A 15713-nucleotide genomic window follows, 5' to 3' on the forward strand; every position below is an offset into this window, starting at 1 on the left:
CGCAGTTGAAGACACAGCTAGTTTTATGGCTAGTAAGTGAAGCACCCGTGAGTTTCTGTATAAACTCAGGATGAGTGCAGGTGGGAGACGCAGCCTGGGACTGGTGTCCTGGGTGGAGGTATCATACTGATGTTGTGCTTGGCGAATGGAGGAAAGCCAGGTTATTTAGAATATAAAATCTGCATGTGGCCTAACTGAAGTCTTGCTATCAAAATAACAAAAAACTGCTTTCTTTCTCCAAAAGCACCAGGAGTTATACATGCCTTGAGTTCACCACAAGTCAGTTCAGTCACCCCCAGAAGAGGCAAGCCACTGGAAGATTTACTTCAGTTTGCATTCTTGAAAACAACTTAGTCTGTCTCAAGCTACATCCTAGCCATAACTGAAGGCTGAAGAAGTATACTATTTGTGTTTTGGTAATGAACAGGGCTTGGTTATCAGTAGGTGTCAATGAGCACGAAGAGATTCACCAGTGTTTTCTGTGACTTCTCTGCAATTGGCGTGTTTCATGTCTGATACTTAGAAGACAAAACTCAAACTGAATAGGACCTCTGTGATGCTGTGTTGGAATTATACATGGAAAACTCGTTCCTTGTGGCTCCAGTCATGTTGACAGGTAGCATGTAGAGTTATTTAAGCTGTGGCATTCATTCTTTGGAGCATGAGGTGGCTCTGCCTCAAGCTCCGAGTGGCAGCTCAAACAGAACCATGCAGAGAGACAAGGTTATGCTTAGGACAGTGCTCAAGATTTGAAATCTGGCCTTGATCCAAAACAGGGATTTTGTTTTCATTCTCTGCAAAGAAAGAGTCAAATAACATCTTCTGTCAGCAGATTTTGACCCTGCTTTGCGTTGACTCTTATGGATTTTATAAAGGGATCATTGTGGAGCTCATTTTTGAAATGAAGAACCGTTCTGAGGGGCCCGAACTAGGATCTTTATCCCCTGATAGTTATCTACGGTGTGGAGTTTATTAGAAGTTTGTCCTCAGATGTAGCCAAGCAGATGAAGGAGCAAGGATAGCCCCGTGCCTGAGGCAAGAGACACAGTTCCCAACTATCACAAAAAATACGTGCTGCATTTCCTTTGCTCTCAGGATGGATTAATACCTTATACCCTTGCTCCCTGCAGGAGCTACTTGAGTGTTTCCTTGCTCTAAATAGAGCTGTGCTGGAAGCGTTGGTTGGTTGTGAAATGTACAACATTGCTTCTTGCTCATCTCTTTAATTTGGGGTTTGTTTCTTACCAGGAATAGTAAATAGACCCAGAGAACAAATCCAAGTCGTAGGCACAATCCCTGTAGTAGTGAAACTGGACGGCATCTTGAGTCACATTTATTTATCTGTTGTCATAGTTCTTGCTGACATAATAAAGACATTATAATGCCATTCAATCACCTATTGCCACGTGGAAGCCAATTCGCTTACCACTGCCCTTCTTTTGCAGTTCACCGGTTGCCTGCTGCTGACATCTCCTTTCCATTCCTGTTTTGCAACAGTCAGCCAGCCTCCATCACACAGCTCTGCCAAAAGCTGTGCCAAGACAAATAGGAGGAAAGTGTGTGTGCGCTTCAGTTTGGGGCCAAAACAAGTTTAATTGCAGTCAGTGTCAGAACCCTAGACTTCAGGATGCACATTTTTTTATCCCCACTGAGTTGAAAACCCTACCTTCTCCTCGTCAGGAGCATTAATACAGATAGGATAAGTGAGGGACTGGGGTGTAGTTCCCACACTACACCCAGGGGCCTTCCTCCTTCTCCTACTTGCAGAGGAAGAGACAGTTTCAAAGCTCAGTTTCAAGCTCAGGAGCAATTCTGACTAAGCTGTAAGTGCTTTTGTGTCAAAGCTTTTACTGCGTGTATTTCCAGGTTCCTCTGAATCATTCTCTCATAGTAGAGGTCTAGCTGAGCAGTCTGCCTGGGGTGGCATCCCTTGGATGTTCCGGGGAGCTGCCTGTTGAGCCAAGGATTTTTAAAATCTTCCCTGAGCCCAAGACACTCAGAGAAAACTGAAGAGAGACAACCTCAGTGAGTGTATTTGCCAGCACTTCACACTGCTGTCTTACAGCAACACCCAAAGGTCAGTGACACTCACTGTTAACACCTTAAATTTGGCTGCTCTATAATTATTTTTCACACAGACTTCACTAAGGGAACTGGAAAAGCTTTATCAGGACATTCCCAACCTTTGTATGTCCGTAAATGTAGCTGCCTCAAAAGAGATGCTATCAACTCAAGTATTACTTGAGATGAGACTTATTAAAATAGAGGCACTGATTACTTTTCTGACATTATTTTTTTAAGTTAAAAAACCTAAAAATAAAACTTTGGCCACTCTGGTTGCAGCCATCTTCTCGCATTTGAAAGCATCCTAGGAGGAGCTGTGAACAGGGAGCTCCTAATGCCTGTGATGCCACCCTATGGCTTTTAGCTTTAGTTCTTGTCTCCTAAATTCTCAGCCTCCCCTTGTCATTTAGTAAAAAATTCATCTGTACGAGCCAGGTTATGTCAGAGATGGGTGCTGACGAGCTCTTGGCATTTACCTAGATGTCTGCAGCCAAGGTTTGGTTTAATTGTTGATCCAAGGGCACGTAGAGCAGAGCAAAGTGAGAACACACTGCGCTGCTGCTGCTCCAAGCCCACGTGCCTGCTCTTGCACAGAAAAACAAGGAGCTGCGAGCTCTCGACAAGACTTTTATATGAGATGCAGCATTGCACTGCCAGAGCATCACGCGATACAGGCTGGGGTAGTCCAAGCACCTCCATGCCCGTTACATGAGGTAGGCCCCGTCCTGCAGCCTTGCCTGGGTGCCGTTTCCACGCACATTTCCTGGCACTCGCTCTAGCCCAGTCTGTGGGCCTTAATTGCGGGTGGTGTTGGACCATCTCAGCCTTCTGGGGAATGGAGGAGGCTTGGCAGTAGGCTTGGGAGTTGCAAAGCTGCTGTATTTCACTCAGTACAGAATGCATTTCACTGCTAAAGGACATTAATTCTCTACAGCTACTCGTTAACCTCATTAATTTCAGAGGTAATATTTGCAAAGCAGTTTGAGATCTGCTTCTTGCAGATCTGTTTGAGAGCTTCAAGTGGCCTGATGTCAAGCCACTGACACTGGTGCGTCCTGGTGAAGGAGAAATCAGAAATGTAGTGGCTAGGAATACACATCCATCTTACTTGATGTGCATATCCACCAGCCTGAAATAGAGGGGTTTGTAATGACATCCCACCATTCAGGGACCCCAGGCTGAAGACATATCTGCTTCTTAGTTACCTGGATGCTCCTAGTCATAGAGAAGCAGCTACAACACTTCTGGTGCTGCTTGCCTTTGCTCTCCCAGCACCAGAAGTTAAGAATAAAGCCAGTATTTTCTTCCAGGCTAAAATCTTCCTCATTTGCTAAAAGAATAGTATATGGCAACATGTGTGGCTGTGCCATCGGTGGCCCCTATGTTTACATCTGAAAGATGACAAAGCAGAAGAGAGATGAAAGAAGCCATCCAGTAAGTAAATTCATTAAGCATATGCCTTGCAGTATCAGTAAGCCATAGTGAGAATGGAATGGTTGAGGAATCTGGAGATTTTGTCCTGTGGAGACTGACCATTTCCTCCATTTATTAACTGGCATGATTTGTGGTTTTGTTCTGTACTTTGATTCCATCACCCGGTCTTTCATCTTGTCCATATCAAAACTCACTCCAGTGTTCTCAGACACTGCAGCTCTGAATTAGAAGAACCAGACAAAAAGTCCTGCCAAATTCCCAAGAGTAGACTGTGTTTTGGAATTAGCATTGTCTTCTCCTCATAAAAATAACGTGATGTCAAATAAAACTCCATTAACCACTGGCTTAGAGAAATGTTGTTTGATCCTGAGATGCTGATGAAAACTACCTTCATGTTCCCAGCTAATTTAATACTACTATTTACTATGATGTACCGCTTGAATTGCAGTAGCACTTAGGATTCCTAGTCACAGACTAGGGCGCCGCTGTGCTAGACACCAGGCAGGCATGGAACAAAAAAGAAAGTCCCTTCCCTTAAGAATTTGCAGTCTTTGGCATGGGCATGGTCATTATAAAGATAACAATCTTTTTTTCCAAGAAACGCCTCATCTTGTTCATTATCCTTCGCAATTAGTCTCATGGGGCTCCTCTTCCAGCAACACACACCTGTTGGTAAGTGCAGCCTAGTCGGAGCTAAGAAAGACTTTGACTCTTCCATTTTTTAATGAACAACAAATGGTGCATTAGAGATGTTTGCTCCTTCAAATATGCAGACATCTGAATTTCTAATTGTTTAGCATTAGTCATAACTTAAGTAGGACAGAGCAGATTCTATATATAGTCTGTTGCTCAGCCATTCAAGACAGATAGCGTTTGTATTTCTTCCCATACCTCCTCACTTGAAGGAAGTGAGAAGGCAGTTGTTGCATCTCTAGCCTCAAGTATTCCAAAAACTGTGCTGCTCCCATCTCTTCCTCCCCCAAAATATTGAGATTGTGCTCAGGATCATGAGATTTTTAAAGAAGATGACATTTTGAGCTCTTCCTGTGCTTATTTGGGGATTCTCAGCCTTGATGGTGTAGTTGGGTTGTGTTTTTAAGCTAGAAGGCTAAAATCTATTTTTTTTTTTAGCAACAGTTGAGGTTGTAACAGGATTGGAGGAGCAGGAGTTGCTCTTAGTATCACAAACCTTCTCTAAATCACACTGGTTATTTTCCTTCTGTACTCAGTTTCATTTCTCTGTCTCCTTCTCATATAGTGTATGCTTTTAAATATAGAAGTATCACGTGTACTTACATTACGAAGGAAACCCCAGTTAACAAGAAACAAACACAGTGGAAGTGAGCGAGGGTTTCACTTTCTGCAAATTCAAACTCTAACTTTTCTCCTGTTCTCTTCGCCTCTGGTGGGACAGCAGCAGATTGGCCACCGAAAAATCACAGACGCAGCAGTTTGCTCAAATTCCTGCTGCCTGGGTGCTGGAAAATACAACACCAGCACAGACATGTTTCTTTATTTTCAAAGTGACCCCCGGATCCATCACCCCAGCAGCATGGTTTCCCCACGCTTGTATGATGGCTACGACTTCAGGGCTGGTGATTCTGATGGCTAATGGAGGCCTGGCGCTGCATGGAGTGGCAACAAGGCAAGGTCCCTGATGTAGCTGTTGGCTGAAGCTGCCAGTGGCTCAGAGACCCTTTCTGTTGGAGTGTCCGAGCTGGACAGACAGGCTCTCCTCTGTTCCTGGCCTTCAGTATGCGATTCCTCATGGACTTCCTGGAGCGAGGACGCCAGAAACCACCAGCAACGTGGTCTGAGCTCTGTGGGCTCCCCTCTGCTCCACACCCAGTGTCGAACAAAGGGACAGCTCCATGCTCGAACCTCGCTGTGGCAGGGATGTGTCTGAGGAGAGGCGACTTGAAAATTCCCGCTTGCCCTCCGGGCCCATGCCAGCCCCGGCGCCTGCCCTCCTCTGCTCAGGCCTCTGCCCCCCCTGCCCACCCCAGTCCGTACACTGCTCCCAGAGGGCCTGGGGCTGTCCTCACTCGCCTCCCTGCCCACCAGGCTGAACCCAGCCTGTCAGCGGGCTGCCGGAGGCGTGCATGAGATTCCAGCCCAGTCCCTCGGCCTTGCCCCGGGCCCGGCAGCTGTGTTTGCCAAACACGGGCAGACAGGCCGGGCGAGCGCACAGCAAAGTTTCTCTTGTGGCGAAATGTACCCAGACACCGAGGCAACCGGGAATACAAATTGCTCGGTGCTTTCACAGGGTGATCGTTTGATGGATTTCCTTGTTGCTAACAATAATTGTGAGATTAGTTCCTGCAGAATTATCATTAACAGTGTAGAGAGCTCGCATGCGTACCCAAGCAGCCTTCTCCATCCGTTATTTGAGTGCAAGAATAGCAACTGACAAGTCTTGTGAGGTAAATATAAAGGTCAGCTGTTGCCTCCCTAGATGAGGGCTGTCAGGAGGAGAAAGGCACAGCTCTTAGCATGCACAATCCTCCCGGCCTGCTTCTACAAGTCCCTTCACCAACTGCAACGAGAGAGCGTGGCTATGAGGCACAAGCACTTTTTGGTGACGTCCAAGATGGTACATGCACAGCTCCTGCCTGTGCCACTCGAATAAATCCTCCTGGGGGCACAAGGCATTAAGCACATTTTAGGAAGAAATTCTCCTCTGAGGGTGCTGAGGCACTGGCACAGGTTGCCCAGAGAAGCTGTGGATGCCCCACCCCTGGAGGTGTTCAAAGCCAGGTTGGATGGGGCTTTGGGCATCCTGGTCTAGTGAGAGGTGTTCCTGCCCATGGCAGGGGTGTTGGAATCAAAAGATCTTAAGGGTCCCTTCCAACCCAAGCTGCTCTATGATCCTATGAATCTATGTTGGTAAGCCATACCACAGAAAATCATAGAATCATAGAACGAGTCAGGTTGGAAAATCCCCGTGACATGAGCACATGACCCCCTTCCTGGAGTGAAATCATTTAAAAATTGTCTGAAAGAGAAATTAAAACTGAATGAGAAAGTTTTGAAGACTTTTGGGTTCAGAAGAAATGACAAAAAGCTGAAGTCCTTATTAGTGTATTTTTTCTTATCCTGACCTAGAACATACTTTTAAAAATTATTATTTTGTTGATTTATTTTTATTGAATTTCATAATTCACTTTAATTGTGGTTCTCTATGATTAGTCTAACAAATTCAGTCTGATGAGGAATAATAGGCATAACAGGAATAATAGGAATAGTATTTTGTTCTTAAGATGACTTATTACCTTCAAGATACCTTGAATTTTTCTTCCTTTTCTCTAGATTGCCTTGGAATCCATAATATTTATGACCACAGGATTTAGATTTCTTAGTGTCAGAAGTAGGGTCAAATGAAAATGTAATGTATACAGGAGTCACTGTGTGACTGCTGGCACTGCAGAGTGGGCAAGATGTGCTGAAATAGTCACAGAATAAAAGATCGTGTGTTGGAGACCTGATCAGAGGCACCAAGTAATGATGGTGATACATGAAGTGGTTAAGTGAGAGGACATGGAAATATTTGCTGAATGCAACAAGACCAGAACACCTTACTATCTTCTGACAAAAGCTAGAACTATAATGAAATACTACACTATTGTAGAAAGCTAATCTACATCTGGTGTGTGTTCTTCCATGTTTGTAGATGGACATCTTCAAAAATACCTGGGGTAAGAGCCATACCCTCCGTTTAACATCATCACTTCTATATTGTTATTTTTAGAATCGCATGAGCTCTCTGCTATGGTCAATCAATGAGGACGGGATTCTTCTCTCCTAACATTAGCTATTTAAAAATTCAGTGACTAGACTAAGGTAGCTCTCTGCACTCCCTTTATAGACAAGGGAACGAGGTGAGCTTCTCCAGAAGCCTCAAGATATTATTTTGCGATGGGTTGTATCATGCACTGGGCATGCTCTTGCTTTCCATTAGCTACAGCAGAGTGGCTATAAATTGCCTTTCAGTAGGTGCCTGAGTTTGAGATTGCTTAGGCTGAAGTGCAGGTGCCACCCAACCCATGTTAGTATAGAGGAGATGGACCTTGGTAACGCTTTTTGTTCTGAGACAATGTTATTGTGCAAAAATTATGTTTGCGCCTGATGTTTGCAGAATGAGTCAAATATGAGTACTTTTTATATGAAGAGCCTGCCAATCTCAAACTGTGTCACTAAATGTAAAACTCTACTCCAGAATTACCCCATATCTGCCTTGTTTCTCTTCTTCACCCCTCCAGTGAGAATCCAGGATTTCTTCTGTTGTAATCTTCTTCAGGAGCAACAGCTGAGATTTTGCCTTGAAACTGGTTCCTTGTTGGAGAAATGAGTTCTCTGTTCACAGGAAGTCAGTTCTGCATGTGAAGTACTGAGGGAAGCACTTTTCAGTTCAGGTATCTGTCTTGTTTTGTAACCCTTGTTATCAAGGCATCCAACTATCTATCTCATAGTCTTCCTGCATTGAAATTGTTGCGAGCCCTCTAACACATCATTCAGGGTCCATGGGGAAACCGTGGGCTAATGTGACAATGTTGGATTAGAAGCAAGCGTGCATGAGAAATACAGACCCTGCTCAGGGCCAGGGGTTGGGAAAAAGGTAAGAAGAACCTGGCAGGTTACACAGCCCTTATGAAAATTGCAGGAGCTATCCTAGCCCACTCCTTTGCTGTATTTTCTGTCACTGTAATTCTTCAAGGGATGAAACTGTCTGCCTAAAGGGACTTCAGTAATATTGAAAATGATGAAAAACATAAAATAATCTGAGCCAATTCTAACTGGCATCAATCTTTTGGAGACATGAGACTCTGTAACTTATTCAGATCTCACCCACAATACTAAGAAAAATGTGTTTGGATCAGAATGTTTCCTTCTTTATGTTTATGATCTCATTATTTTAAGAGGTTTTGTGGTCTTTAAGGGTATATTAAACCTATAAATGGAGGCACTGTGATAAAACCCACCCTGGAGCACATCTGGAGGGTTTGAGTTTAATAAGTGCCTCTTACATTCAACTGATTGAACTTAGTTCCTGCTTCTTTGAACCCCTTGTTGTTCTCACAGAAAGCTGTGCTGACACGCTTTAAAAGCATACAAATAGCGTCTGCTGTGACTATCTCCACAACATATTCTGCTCTGTTTTTGTTGTAATATGCTTTTCAGTTCATGAATGCCTGAGCTAACGGAGGTAATGCAGAGACAAATCTCTGGTATTACTACTTGTTTTTCCATTTGTGTGTTTATGATGCACAAGATCGGATTCTCTGGCACTTCACCAACGACGTCTGAGGCTAGAGGTAGGTATAACAAAAATTAAAGTGTATAGCGTCCCTAAGGAGATGCTCAGAACTGGGCTGTGGCCAACCTCATATATTAAGTGGTTTGAACTTCGTTATTTTGTTAAGGAAATGGATTTCAGATTCGTCACTGATGTAGCGTCGATAACACACGACCACCTTCCGCGGTCTGTTCAGTCTCCTCACCATGGTGGGACACGCACAAGTGCGTGGCCCCAGGCATTTGCAGTCTGTGCAGGGTAAAACCGGTAGGGTTTTCAGTGCAATTTTCCGATTTAAAGGGAAGGACATGATGACTGTTGCAAGTGAGGTGGTGGCGGCGCGGGACCGAGCTGCAGTGGCGTAGCTGGTGGGATGCAAAGGCTGAAGAAGGCACGTTGGGTGTGGAATGGGCACTGGGCAGAAGTTCTTGCCACAAGCAGTGCCACCTCCTGAAGAGAGGACGGGATGGTGAGCGACCTGGCTGGAGATACTGGTGGAATGGAGACCGAGTGGTGACGGGAGAGCACTGCAAAGGGACCTCAAGGCGTGCAGTCACCCACGGAGGGGGGCGAGCAGGGAGACCGGTGACCGGGAGGGCGAAGAGGTGGGGAAGATGGGTGCGAGGGAAAACCCAAGGGTTTTCTCGCTCTCCACCTCGGCGAGAGGGGACGATGGAGGGGAAGAAGGGCCAGAAGCCAGGCGGGGAGGAGGCCGGGGGGCCACCTGCTCTGCCCGCCCCCCGGCAGCCTCACGGCGGGCGCAGGGAAGCGCTGGCACCGCCGGCTTCCTCGGCAGCCCCGCGGAGCCCCCGGACGGGATGAAAAGGACCGGGGAGGGGGTGGTGGTCGTAAGGGGCGGGGGGGGGGGGTCGTCGAAGGCTGCCCGGGGTGGCAGCCCCGGTGCGGGTCGGATCGGGCCGGGTCCCTGCCCGCAGCCGGCCGGCGAGTGGAAAGTTTTCCCGGAGTGACCTCGCATAGTAGGCGCCCGCTAGGAAATCTCATTCAAGTATTTTTGTCAATGGGGTTGGGGGGGGGGGGGGGGAGAGAAAAGGGTGGGGGGGCACCCCGCTCCCCGTCCCCCGGCCCGGCTGACGTCACCGCAGAGGCGATAAATATCTGTTGATATAATTGGCCGTGAGATTTGGGGTTGCGATAGCGAAACTCGGCCCATCGGCGCTCCGACGGGCCCCCATGATTTATTCAGCAGTGGATCGGGGCACGCAATCGGGCTGTCAGGAGAGCGTCAGCTTATTAGGCAAGTTCTGCGTGATTCCAGGAGAGGGTCTAAGCTATAAAAATCCCGCGCCCCGGCTCTGATTAGGACCAAATCTGATCCCAAGTTCGCCACGAACCGGCTTCCGAGGGAGAGAGAGCGAGAGGAAAGGGACGCCGGGCACCGCCGAGCCCCGCCGCCTCCTGCCCTGCCGCCGCCGCCCCGGGTAGGTGCGGAGCGGTGCGGAGCGGTGCGGAGCGGTGCGGAGCGGTGCGGAGCCGCTTGCGCTGCGCTGCGCGGGGGCTGGGGCGGGCGCAGCCCCGGCCGCGCATCCCCCGGGGGCAGGCGGCGGGGATGCGCGGGGGAACCGGGCGCAATTTTGAGCCCCCCGCGCATCCTCCGCGCCCCGACGGCAGCGGTCGGGACGGGCCGGGGCTGAGCGAGGGAGGGCTGCGGGGCTCGGGGGGGCTCGGAGGGGCTCGGGGGGGCTCGGAGGGGCTCGGAGGGGATCGCAGGGGCTCGGAGGGGCTCGGAGGGGATCAGAGGGGCGCGCATCAGCACCGGGACAGCGGCCGCGCTGCGCGCCCCCCGCCGGCCGCGTAACCCCTCGCCCCGATTCCGTCCCCGCTGCAGGTCCGGGCGCCGACCATGAAGCTCCAGGTGCTGGTGTGCACGGGACTGCTGCTGCTGCTGGTCGCCCTCCTGCCCTGCCAGGAGTGCAGGGCGCTCAGCAAGAGCCCCGGAGCCGCCCACGGGGCTCTGCACCAGCCGGATTTCTTCCCGCAGCAGCAGCAGCAGCAGCAGCAGCAGCAAACTCTGCCCGTCCTGCTCCGCATGGGAGAAGAGTATTTCCTGCGCCTGGGCAACCTCAACAAGAGACCCGCCGGCTCTTTCTCCGCCTCTTCCAGCAGCAGCAGCAGCCACCCACAGCCCCAAGCCTCCGCCACCAACTTTTTCCGGGCGGCGGTGCAACAGCTGCAGCAGCTGCCCGAGCGCTCGCTGGGGGGGCCCGAGGAGGGCGAAGGCGAGGGGGAGGCCGTGGAGAGGGAGAAGCGGTCCGAGGAGCCCCCCATTTCTCTGGATCTGACTTTCCACCTCCTCCGAGAGGTCTTGGAGATGGCCCGAGCCGAGCAGTTGGCGCAGCAAGCCCACAGCAACAGGAAACTGATGGAGATCATCGGGAAGTGAAGCGGCCCCTCCCCGCCTTGCCAAAGAGAATCCGCGGTTAGCACAAGAATAATTCCACACTCCGATGTACCATAGTGCTGCTCTGATGTCATCTCTTTATTTTTATATAGCTTTAAACCTAGAAGGGTGTACTCCGAACAGCCTCTGTCCCTTGACTAGCATGCACGGCCGCGTACCAAGTGCAGAAACACGAGTGTCGTCCGTAACCTCCCCTACCTTTATTTATTTCTCCATTTCCCAGTATTTCTAGTGGCATCGCTGCGTAGGGATGTGTGAGCATTGGAAGAAATGTCGCCGAGAAGCCAGATAACTTTCCTGGCGGGGGCAGGGAGGTGGGAGGGGGAATCTCTGTAAGCTACTTTAAATCCACTTTTTCCTGTAAACATTTTCACAATAAAACATCTTTTCAGCGCTCGGTCAATTTTGTTGTGTAAGAGAATGTTTAATATTTATATTTTTAATAAAAGCTGCAAATAACCATGGCTGGCTAGACTTTCTTGCCTAGGCACCCCGGGGCGAGCCCCAAAACCGCCCCCGCCGTGCGGGGTGCGAGGGGAGCAGAGCGCAGCGTGGTCCCGCACGGGCTCTGCTTTAGCCCTAATTACGATTAATTGCAATTAGCACCCCCCCAGCAGCTGCAAACGGCCCCGGTCCCCGTGGCCCTGCCCGGACCTCACGGGGCATTTTGGGGGGGGAAACGGCCACAAAGCGGGGCTGCAGTCCCAAAGAGGCAGGGAGCGGGGGTGGCCCCGCCAGGCTCCCCCGTGCCCCCCGGGGGCTGCTCAGCCCCGTCCCCGACGGTGTCCCCCCTGCGGGGCGCTGCGTGCCCGGGGCCTCGGGCTCGGCTCCTTCAGCCCCTGCCCGGAGCCCGGCGCCTGGTCCCCGCGGCGCTCGGTCCCCCCGGCGGCCGCCCGGCGTCCCTTAAGGGCTGCCGAGGGCTGGGTGACAAAAGGCACGGTGTCACCTTCAGCGCGGGTCTCCCGTGCGCCAGCCTGGTGTGGCCGCACGGCTCCTCTCCTGCCCTGCAGGCCGGCGTTCGCCCTTCCCGGGGCCTTCGGGTGACAAACCTGACGGCGCAGCTCTGCGCCGCCTCACCGCACCCGAGGCGCTCCCTAGCATCGGCCCCACGCGCTCAGGGCTGCCCCGCACGGGTGCCAGACGCGCACACGCCTTCCTCGTCCCTCCCCGCCCGAAATCTGTGCAGGTGAGCATCGCCCGCTGCGGCTCGGCAGGGAAAGCGAGCGCAAGGGGAGAAGGAAGAAGCAGCGGCTTCCCTCACCCCTCCTGCGCTCAGCCTCTGCAGCACGGGATGTGCTGATGCATCTCGGGGACCGGGGACCACGGGTGGTGCCCAAATGTAACCCAAACGTGACTTTGGGGCGCCAAGGGGGTGGCGGTGGCACCGAGGTCACCCCGCAGGCTGGACACGGGAGGGCACCGAGGGGAAATGCTGCGCTGGCACAGGATGCTCCTGGTGAATATCACAGCAGCGTTTTAGCTAACATCAGTGAAGCAGTTACACCTACACGGGGACGTGCCAAAAAGTGAGTGAATAACAAAACAGTAGCAGTGCTCATCCTGCAGCTGTAGCGATGCTGCTTTTCCCTTGGAAACCAGAAACTGGAAAACACTCTGATACACTGAAGTACAGCAATTTGTCCCCATGCTCCCACCCCTGTCGCGACTCCGTCGTCTCAAGGGCCGGGCACGACGTGGAGGTCAGCTGAGTTCCCGGGAATGAAACCTGCTCGGATGTCCCTTTCCAGGCCAGCTTCTTTGTCGATTCCAGCCAGGCTGCCTGCGCTTGCGGTCCTTCCGAGGAGCACACCAGAAGCCAGCCGGAGTGAGTCATCATTCATTCAGTGAGTTCAACCAGGAGAAGGAGAAGACATGACGAGCCGGCTCGCCACCCCTCTCATTGCTCACGGAAGCTTCCTCCGCTCGTCCTTGAGGGGACGGTTCAGAGCCGGTCTGTAAAGGAAGGAGAGGTTGGCAAATGGAAGAGGAAAAGATGGGCTGCATTAAAATACGTCCGATCTCACAACAGGCAGAAAAAACAGAGTGAGGTGGGAAAGGGGGTAAGGCAGGGAGCATGGAAATTTGGGAAGGCCAGCCAGACTTCTAATGCCAGAGAAGGCAGAGGGACTTTTGCCACAGACAGCGGTAGAGGAAGGATTGCGCTGTGTGAGCGTCGCGCTCGTGCAAAGGGCTGAGCCCTGGTTTGGACCTCTGGAATATTATCGCAACGAAGGTGATAACTGCCTGCTTAGAAGGGATCCTGAGCCAGCTTGGCTTGTGTAGCTGGGTCTCCAGATTGATGTGGACCTAAGCCAAAAGTTATTGTCAGTGCTCTGCCACTCAAAGTGATCCTTGTTCTGCTGTCATGAAATCTGCCTTGGATGTGCTTTATTTTATTTTTTTTTCTTTAAAGTCTTTTAATAACAATTTCACTTCAATTTCAGTCAGACCAAGAACAGAAAATAAATAAGAGAGAAATATAAGCTTCTGATTCTACTCCCCAGTGTAGAATAAAGAAAGCCCCGGGGAAAAATTTGCCTTTTATTTGCACAGCTATCCCACACTTGCAGTAAAAAAAAGAAATCTGGACTGCATGTGCTGTACCTGCCAATAATTGTTGTTATATTTTAAAATTAGATGGACATTTAACAGGCCAGTATAACATACTGAAATATTTTTACTAGTTCCAACGTTTTCAGATTCCTCTGGCAGAGAACGAACACCAGCTTTGTGAGGGTAACCTGATTTGGTAGCTAAGGGATGCCTTCTGTCTCCATCGTTGTAACCACAATTTAACAAGAAATATAGAGGAATTTTTTTCTCTATACTCCTATATATGTACATATATTATTGCACATTCTTAATATTCAAATAGTTGTATGAGCTTCGGGCCAATGCTGCCAGCCTTCTCTATGCAGGATTTCACCTTACTCTGGGAAGTTCAGCATGATCTCAGGAGAACCGTTTGGTGTCGAGATATTACTCAGGAGAGGCAAAATGCCTGAGTAGTGCTCTCTGAATTTTAACACATTTCAGTCTTCTATACTACTCCCCTAAAACAGAAAGTTACCAAAGCAGTGATGCTAACATACATATCCAGGAATGAACAAGGAAGCAGGGATGCTTATGAGGAATGGAAGCACGGGATGATAGTTTTCCTTAGCATTTTTGTAAGTACTCAGTGTTAAAGTGTACCATAGGAATTAGTGAGAAGTGGTGGCGTGTTACGTATAGATTGGCTACTGGGCTTCATTCCAGTTACTACCTGTTTGAGCGTCGTGACACCAACAGACGAGACAGAATGGAGGTATGGAAAAGTAGCTCCCCATTTCTTTACTTGTATCTGATTAGATTTCATAGCTCCTTTTTTAGACCTAGATCCTCAGGTGGTCTGGACTGGAATAGCCTTATTTTTTACAGTGAAATACTATCTGAAAATCTGATTTAATGCTGGTAATACGCACTGATCTTTGACTTAGACTCATATTTGCCAAGAAAGGCACCTCTGCTACTCACTGCAAAATACAGGGCTCAGAAAGGATTTTTACGGACAGGTATCCTTCAAAAGAACATTATTTTTCCATGCTAACTTTTTAATGCGCCCTAATGAAAATACAAGTGGGGTGAAAAATCTGGGAGGAACAGCTGCCTACTTGAATACAAAATTCCTTTTTCAGCAGTGCTGGTGAGAACGGTTGTTTCCCAGGCTTATGCGAAAGTATTGCAAAGAATCGGGCCCATGAGGCCAGATCCTCAGCTGGAAAAGCACGTAGCTGATTGAGTCCCGATTATGGAGATGTGACTCTCAGACCTGGAAAGTGCTGAATGCAAACCTTTCAGCTGAAATGTTCCAACCCAGATTACAAAAGTCAGGTATCAGCAGTAAATACATGGCTAGACTTTCAGAGTCATAAGGGGTTGTGTGCTCTCCAGATCTCAGTAAATGCGGGAGCGTAGGTGGGTTATTAGTCCTCTGTGGTGTTGAAAATTTTGCCTTTTATTTTTGGAAGGACACCTGGAGTAGCTAAAAGTAGTTTTGAAATTGGTTGTGCAATTTTGCGCACCAAGCCCTCAGCAGCGTGTGTGACCAGGCATGGGGCTGACCCCTGTCACTCCCCCTCAGCCTGCAGAGGAATAGGACTGGTGAGAGGTTTAGGACATCATTTCCTGCAATTTCATATTTTTTTTTTTTACTTAAAACCACAATTGTACCTTGCCATTTGTCTTCTTGTGCAAGATGGGCTTTCTATACCACTTCCACTTGCTATTCCAATAATCCATTAGCCAGAAATACGTATTAAACTAAGCTCAACTTTGAAGCAAAGAACGATCTATGGGCTTAAAGTTAAGCAGCTTTTTTCATAGACTTTGGAGGTAGCACATTAGAAGAAATAAAGCCTTGGTCGGGAAAAGTGACTGCATTCCCTTGTTAACCAGCATTGCTGGTGCTGCATTTCAAACAAAACAATCTTTGTCTACATCACTGACAAAACCGTGTTTCAT

At 49.2% G+C, this 15713-nt stretch overlaps 2 protein-coding genes across 3 annotated transcripts in view; one reads left to right on the top strand and one right to left on the bottom strand.

The window, feature by feature from the left end:
• Positions 1–9851: 9851 nt before the first annotated feature.
• CRH (corticotropin releasing hormone) lies at positions 9852–11613 on the top strand. The gene is made up of 2 exons (XM_083823414.1): positions 9852–10230; positions 10638–11613. Exon 2 carries the CDS (start codon positions 10653–10655, stop codon positions 11190–11192), a length of 540 nt encoding a protein of 179 aa, XP_083679540.1. The 5' UTR covers positions 9852–10230; positions 10638–10652; the 3' UTR covers positions 11193–11613.
• A 192-nt stretch (positions 11614–11805) lies between these two features.
• Positions 11806–15713, bottom strand: part of TRIM55 (tripartite motif containing 55) — a 40557-nt gene continuing 36649 nt past the window's right edge. For both annotated transcript variants that reach the window (XM_083823410.1, XM_083823411.1), the window contains one exon: positions 11806–13163. In XM_083823410.1, the coding sequence (XP_083679536.1) occupies positions 13044–13163 (120 nt within the window). In that variant the 3' untranslated portion in view covers positions 11806–13043. The remainder of the gene's footprint in view (positions 13164–15713) is intronic.

Source organism: Anser anser (assembly GCF_964211835.1).
Source record: "Anser anser genome assembly, chromosome: 2".
Lineage (NCBI taxonomy): Eukaryota > Metazoa > Chordata > Aves > Anseriformes > Anatidae > Anser > Anser anser.